Here is a 7,559-nt window from a genome sequence, read left to right on the forward strand (position 1 = left end):
TTAATTCTGCATAGAGGCTAATCAATTAATATTAATTCACCAATGTTGAAACAGCATCCAAATTAAGAAATGTTAGCTTCTCCGAGAATAGATGTGATGATCGGGCACAGTTTAAGGGTGGGGTCTCTGGCTGTAGCTCAGAAACAGTCAGAGACAGCCTGCTGAGCCAAAGCAGAGAACGCTTTTGGCAGTAAAATCAGCCTGGGGTCATGGGAGGTAAGGATGGATTGATGCCTTGTCTTTAATCTCTGTCTTTGTCCTATCCTCCCCATGCACAAACGCTCTAACTTACATGTTTCTAATGACATGTACTTCCTGTCTTGAATTTCTTTCCTTTGCCCAGTTCAGAGTAATTTTCCTCTGGCTGGTATGATGTATATATTTTTGCTGTGAAATGCAGCAAGGATTAACTTCCCGCAGGCAGGCGGTTACAATAATTGATGAGCCTGTTAGCCTGCCCTGCCATTCCTTGGAGAAAAGGCGGTGATTTCACACAGCTTCGTCAGAACTGCGTCAGAAGCAGAGCAGCCGTGGGGAGCACAGAGCCGAGCCGACGCCTCAGAGGCGCTCAGAGCTCAACGAGTGACCGTGCAAGAAAGTACGACAGAAGTGCTTCGGGAAGATCACGGGGAAAAAAAACAACCGAGTTTTTAATATTATTAAAAAAAGAATAATAACAAAACATTTCGGTACCTTTATATGTAGATTTTCACATTTCTTTTTGATCGACAAATTAAAATAAGAATCAATTTTCAACTGAAAGGCAGGCATTTGAGGGCTGAGTCGCAGTGAAAGCCGGAGCTGTCGAGGGTACACTCAAGCGCTGGAATACAGGAGTGTGCTTTCAGCACCTCGGACAGAGCACCACGCGTCATGGCGCCAGTGATTGCAGAGGGAGCGCAGTTCGGTAAGACCTTTGATTTTCTTCACGCGTTATGCCCTCCGATGGAACGTAACAGGCTGTCTGGATAGAGATTGCAGTTTACAATAACAGTTTTCAGCGAAAGAAAAAGGATCGCTTCATTGTGTCTGTAGAGAGGCCACATTGAATGAAAAATAATACCATTGAATTTAGTTCTAATTGCAAATTCCAGCATTTTTATATTTATTTTTCACGGCGTAATAATCGTATCAGCTATTGCCTTTATTTTCTGTATTTGTCATTAAAAGAAATCCCCCGTAAGTAAATGAGACATATTCAGTTGTTATTTCATGCTGAGGACAAAGATAGGCAGATGACATGTGTTTGGATGAAAACCAAGGTAATTGGTAGATTTGTTTTGCTGCGATTTTGGTTTGTAGAAACATTCGCTGCTTTTCTACTCTTGGAAAGCACGATTGGAATAAAAGAATTATGTTTTTTTGTCTGTTACGGAAAGACCTGCAGCAAGTAGGATGTGGATTCTGGTGTGGCTGCTGAATCCCCAGGATTGTGCAATTCTGAGTCACTGTAGATTCCTGCCCTACTGTGTTACTTAGACCAGTGGACACACTGTCTGCTTCTGCAGAGAATCTTCTGGGAGGGGGAGGTGTGTGAGGGGGGTGGAAAGACAGAGTAGCACATCACGATGTCTGACAATGCTGCTGCCCCAGCCTGGGTGGTGAGGGCTAGACACATAGAAGTTGATAGGGGAAAGCAGAAAAGAGAGAATCAGTGAGGAAGAGTGTAAACAAGGGTTAAACACACACACACACACACACACACACACACACACACACACACACACACACACACACACACACACAGAAGACTCGGGGGACCTGTTTCAGACCAGTTGTGTTCTACTGATGTGTTGATTTCTCAGCTGCATTAACACAAGCTGCAGGCAACATGAACCACGCACTGCGCTGACGAAAATGGTTAATATCTTCTGATACATATAGACAGACGGACACAATCAAATGATGAATCATTTTCACTTCAGAGTGCCATTTCATAGTATACTCCATCTCATACGGATTTTCAAATTCAGGGCGCAACAGGGAACGGCGCAGTTTCAGGTTACCTGACATGTATCATTCCGTACCTCAACAAACAAGAGGTACAGAACTCAAATCAATGTATTAATATTAATTTAAATCATTAATAAAATTTACAATAAGATTCAAACATTTCTATGAACCTCTCTAAGAAAGGTCTTAATACTAGTTGAAGTCATGATAGGGGAAAACAAGACAGATTGTGCACACAGGAACACACACAGACACACACAGAAACTGATGCTTGCACATACAAACACGTACACAAACCAGCGCTTACACACGCACGAACGGATGGTTACGCACAGATACTTGCACACACACACAAACCTATGCTTGCACACAGAAACTGACACTTGCGCGCACACATAACCCAGTGCTTCCACACACACAAACTGATGCTTACACACAAGCCGATTCTTACACACACAAACATACAAAATGACACTTAAACTCAGTTTCCTGAGCACTCGAATGCCACACTGGCTCTGTAGTCCCAGTTTGCAGCTGCAGCCGTGCAGATTTCTCATGTCTGTTCTCTCCTGTATTGTAGCCGAGGTCCCGGCGGCAGTGGGAATCGTCAGTGCCTTTGGACTGGTCTTCACCGTCTCTCTGTTCGCATGGATATGCTGCCAGCGCAAGTCAGCTAAATCCAACAAAACTCCCCCCTACAAGTTTGTGCACATGCTGAAGGGGGTGGACATCTATCCCGAGAGCCTCACCAACAAGAAGAAGTTCGGGGCTGACGAGAAAACAGAGCTGGCCAAGTCCACGCCCAGCCCTACCAGCGCCAAGACCGCCCTCCACCTGGACCTGGAGAAGCGAGACCTCAACGGCAACTTCGCCAAGCCGCACCCCCGCGTGCGGAGCTCGCCCGAGCTGGACATGCCCTCCCCGCATGGCTGCTTCCCAGAGGAAGGCAGGGAGCCAGCCTCCCCGGAGAGCGTGCCCTCCAGCAAGGCGCTAACGCCGGCGGACAAGCCCCCCGACCGAGAAGCGGGGTTGGGGACCCTTTTCTTCTCGCTTGAGTACAACTTCGACAAGAAGGCCTTCATCGTCAACATCAAGGAGGCGCACGGGCTGTCCGCCATGGACGAGCAGTCTCTGACCTCCGACCCCTACGTCAAGATGACCATCTTGCCTGACAAGAAGTACAAGGTGAAGACCCGCGTGCTGAGGAAGACCCTCGATCCCGCCTTCGACGAGACGTTCAGCTTCTACGGGATCCCCTACAGCCGGGTGCCCGAGCTGGCTCTGCACTTCATGGTGTTGAGCTTCGACCGCTTCTCGCGGGATGACGTCATCGGCGAGGCTCTGGTGCCCCTGGCGGGGGTTGACCTCTCGGAGGGGCGTGTCCTCATGACCCGCGAGATCATCAAGCGCAACGTCAGGGTAAATAGCGATTCTCGGGAGGGAGGGGGAGTCCGCACAACACTGTCACACAGGGACAGAAAACACGCAGCGATCAAACGCATTTCAGAAACAGAGCTTGTGCGCTGTAATGAAACAGAGACAAGATAAGCAGAGGAGGTTTTGCAGTTTATTTAAGTCTCAGTATTCAGAAACCTTAGATGCAAAGAAAACATCATCCCAGTGCATGTATTTTAGCATAACAAATACCTGAGAGTTCAGAGTATTAAATACTAAATGAATATTAAATGAGTAATACATATTAAATATTAAAAGAGTATTAAATAGAATCTATGACATTAGAACACACCTTTTTACAGAATGAATCATGGGTGCCTGGAACCAATTACCAAATAATTTTAAAGCTATTTTCTGCTTGGAGACGTTTTTAATTGCAATTTACTAAATAGAAAAGATCGACAGAATGGCCTACTCTCATACTGTATGTACCTTATTCGCTATTTCGCTATTCAAGATGCCATATATGTATACAGTTGTGCAAAAGCATTACACAACTAACAGAATTAAGTGATCTTCAATTCACATTGATCTGAACCTTTAAAAATCTGATGTCCATAACACAAGGTCAGCTAAAGAAGAGCAGTCAATATGAAGGGCTGTGGTAGCTAATCCATCACATTTACCAATCAAATCTAATTGACTCATTGTCAGGTCTTCTTTTCAATATGTCCATACAGTTAAATTGATACTACAAAATACGTATCAAGATCAACTGTTGGATTAAAACAAAACAGATACTACAACAGTAAAGGATTATTACAGGAATGTTTTGGTTTCAAGAAGGACTAATACAGAAATCAAAAGAACAGTGTAAAGTGTTTGATTTTTTTTACAGCCGTGTGTATATTTTTTTCTAACCATTTCAGAACAGACAACAATATGGAAATTATAAAATGAAATCAACCTTTTCCTCCTCTGTTTTCTTTTACGTTTGATCAAGGTAAAATATAAGCGAGGGTGAACACATGTTCGGAGACTCTCCGTGAAGTGATTGGTGAAGAAATGAAAAAGATAAATAGCTCTGGAGAAAGGCAGCAATATCACACTGCACATAGACATGAGCAATACTGGTTTCGAAGGTGATGAGCTCTGGTTTTCATTCCCTCTCTCTGTGTCTCTGCAGAGGTGTGTGGGCAGAGGGGAGCTCCTGCTGTCTCTGTGCTACCAGTCGACCACCAGCACTCTGACTGTTGTGGTGCTGAAGGCACGCCACCTGCCCAAGACCGAAGCCTCCAGCCTTTCAGGTACAGCTCAGGATATGGGGTCCCTGAAGGCCTTCTGCCTTTTAAACCATCAACAGCTGGGAGGCAAGGAAAGGGGGAAATGACCACAGTTGAGACAGTAAATAAAACTAGGTGAAAGCACCCAGGTGGACTGAAGATCAGAAAACCCTACAGAACCAGACCTCAGAGACGTACTTTAACCATCTTTGTCAAACAATAGCAAAAGGTCTGATTTATATGATATGTCTGTGGTAGGAAGAAGATTTATTGTTTCAGTGGTTCAGGCTGCTCATTTCCGCATTCTTGGTTATCGAGACAAATGTCTGGCCTTCATGTGCCAGAGTGGCTGGTCCACCCTTCTTTTCAGTATTTTGACACAATGCTCAGACTCAGCTGTTTTCTTGCGTAGATCTGGGTCAGGAGTGTGCATGTCGCTTTGCCAAGGTCAGGGTGTGCTGCAGTAAACCAGGAAGAGCAGCAGATTCTCTAGAGGAAATGCAGAATACGTGATATAGTTATATAGCAATTTCAAGAACCTGGAACCTTCCATTAGAAGATGTAGGAGCTGTACAGCTGTTCAGCCTCACCTGTACAGACTGAGGCAAAAAATATCAGATAAATTCAGGCTACCAAAGAACTCCAGTAAATTAATTCCTCTCAAAGGCATCTTTTGTAGATTTGAATTTAAAAGAAGATACAGTTCCTTTCTTTAGTATTTAGAGTTAGTGTTCACCTTCACTCTGCAGGGTCTCAGGGCTCTTTGTTAATGATTTCGACCTCTCTTGCTCAGTTCCATCCTTGCCTGTAGATAAGACGGCCAGCTAGAAAGGCCTGTACCAACACTACAACAAGCAGTGAGACTACTGTGTGCTTTTTTCTTTGTTATTGAAGAACCATACAACAGATTATCGATTATTTAAGACAGTATTGGATGAATTTACTTTTTGTATAGATCATTTCAATAAAAAAAGAAAATCAGTGAGAGGCTAGAACAGTTATTCATAATTATTTTCATACCAGCTGTCAGGTGGCGTCACAGACTAGTGAATTCAGAATCTAAACACAGTATCTGTACTCTCCCCTCTTCTTGAAAGCAGAGACTAAGGGCAGAGAGCCCTGGCACTGACAATGGAAAACTGCGCATAATTTCCTAGCACAGCAGGGCCCAGGAAGCAGTGCGATTCATAAAGAAAAAGCTGAGCCAGGGGCACGATCAGCAAGCTCTGCTGCCCCAGGGCACAGTCACTGCCTGACTGTATTCAAGACCATGGGGGAAGTGCAGGCCTGGAGAACAAAGATTGTCTCATTATTTATCATCCTCTCTCCTCCTGAGGGGGGTTATTGAACATGTGATGCCCTGCCAATCAATCAGCAGGGAAATTGCTCAGACTGCATTGCACAGCGAGTGGAATCATTCCAAGCTTTACAAGCAGCAGAGCATTGAGTATCAGCCGGTATCAGGTGCTGCTGAGCTCAAGCACCCTGCCTTCATTTGAATACATTAGTATTGACAGGCATAGGAGGTTAAAATTCAATACAGTGCTTTCGCGATCCATCGGTATCAGTAGAACAAGCGCATGTGACTGGTAAAAGCGCATCTGGTGTGGTTTCTTCCTCTGATCCATGACTGACACCCCCTCTGCCCTCCCCCACAGACCCGTACGTCAAGGTGAACCTCTACCAGGGCAGGAAGCGGGTGTGCAAGAAGAAGACCCACGTGAAGAAGAGCTCCCCCAACCCCGTCTTCAACGAGCTCTTCGTGTTCGACATCCCCCCGGAGACGGGGCTCGGCGACACCAGCGTGGAGCTCCTCCTGCTCGACTCCGACCGGCTGGCCCGCAACCAGGTGATCGGCCGGCTGCTGCTGGGCGCCAACGCCGAGGGGACAGTGGGCGAGCACTGGCGCGAGATCTGCGACCACCCTCGGAGACAGATCGCCAAGTGGCACACGCTCTCCGAAGGCTAGAGCCACCGACCACGCCCGCCCCCATTGCGACCGCTGCTGACCAGCCAGCCCAGGTCACGTATGCCAGAGGGAGTTAATTAATAATCGGCTCATGAATTATCCACATTATTGGGTTCAGCTCCTCAAAGAAGTGTCAGCACACCTGGCCATCAACGATCCAAAGACAGTCACTGAATTCTCAATAATGCCGCTTCATCTTCACTCAATACATCCTGACCTTGTACAGCTGATTGTCTGATTATTATTGTGAACTGTTCTTAGCAGGAAACAACAAGCAAAAAGCATCTTCGACTATACCGTGTTTGTTATTTTTTTATCAAAGCAATCTTTCGTTTATTAATTTATTTATTGATTTCTCGTTTTTTGTATTTTTATGATTGTTTTGTAAGTACAAGTGGTATTTCACATTTCATGCCAATTGGAAAGCAGCCTAAATTAGGCTGCCGTTGGTCCCTGAGATACCCGGAGTGAGAGAGAGAGAGAGAGAGAGAGAGAGAGAGAGAGAGAGAGAGAGAGAGAGAGAGAGAGAGAAACGGGATGAGCAGCAGCTGTGAAGGAGAGGCTGCGAAACTGAACTGTTCGGTCCTCTAAACTGTGAGCACAGAGGCAGGTTGAGAATGTACATGTACCTGAATATAAACCATGTCCAATTCTGAGAACACAGCTGTCGCAAGTCGTGTGAATTACTAGTGCTGTCGTTTCACTTGTCTGAGTGGTGTGGGGTCAGTACAAACTGATTCCCCGGTGTGTTTCTCACACATCACGTACAGGATGTACATTCTTGCACAGGTATTCTTGCACAACCAGGTTTCATTTACAGTTCCCCTCACTAACAGTTAATTCTGCCCTGAGAATAACCTGCATTTATTCTCCACAATAAAAGCCCTTTTGGCTGTAATATCACTCACCTTTGCTGTTCTCGCACCTGGGCCTCAGTTTTCTGGGGAGGCTTGTGGTTC

General features: G+C 45.6%; 1 protein-coding gene across 1 annotated transcript; it reads left to right on the forward strand.

Moving 5' to 3' along the window:
• Positions 1 to 496: 496 nt before the first annotated feature.
• On the forward strand, positions 497 to 7,263 carry syt4 (synaptotagmin IV). The gene is made up of 4 exons (XM_088632676.1): positions 497 to 907; positions 2,534 to 3,372; positions 4,535 to 4,655; positions 6,290 to 7,263. Exons 1-4 carry the CDS (start codon positions 874 to 876, stop codon positions 6,598 to 6,600), a joined length of 1,305 nt encoding a protein of 434 aa, XP_088488802.1. The 5' UTR covers positions 497 to 873; the 3' UTR covers positions 6,601 to 7,263.
• Positions 7,264 to 7,559: the final 296 nt, after the last annotated feature.

This window comes from Lepisosteus platostomus, chromosome 1 (assembly GCF_059453375.1).
Source record: "Lepisosteus platostomus isolate fLepPlt1 chromosome 1, fLepPlt1.hap1, whole genome shotgun sequence".
Classification (NCBI taxonomy): Eukaryota; Metazoa; Chordata; class Actinopteri; order Semionotiformes; family Lepisosteidae; genus Lepisosteus; species Lepisosteus platostomus.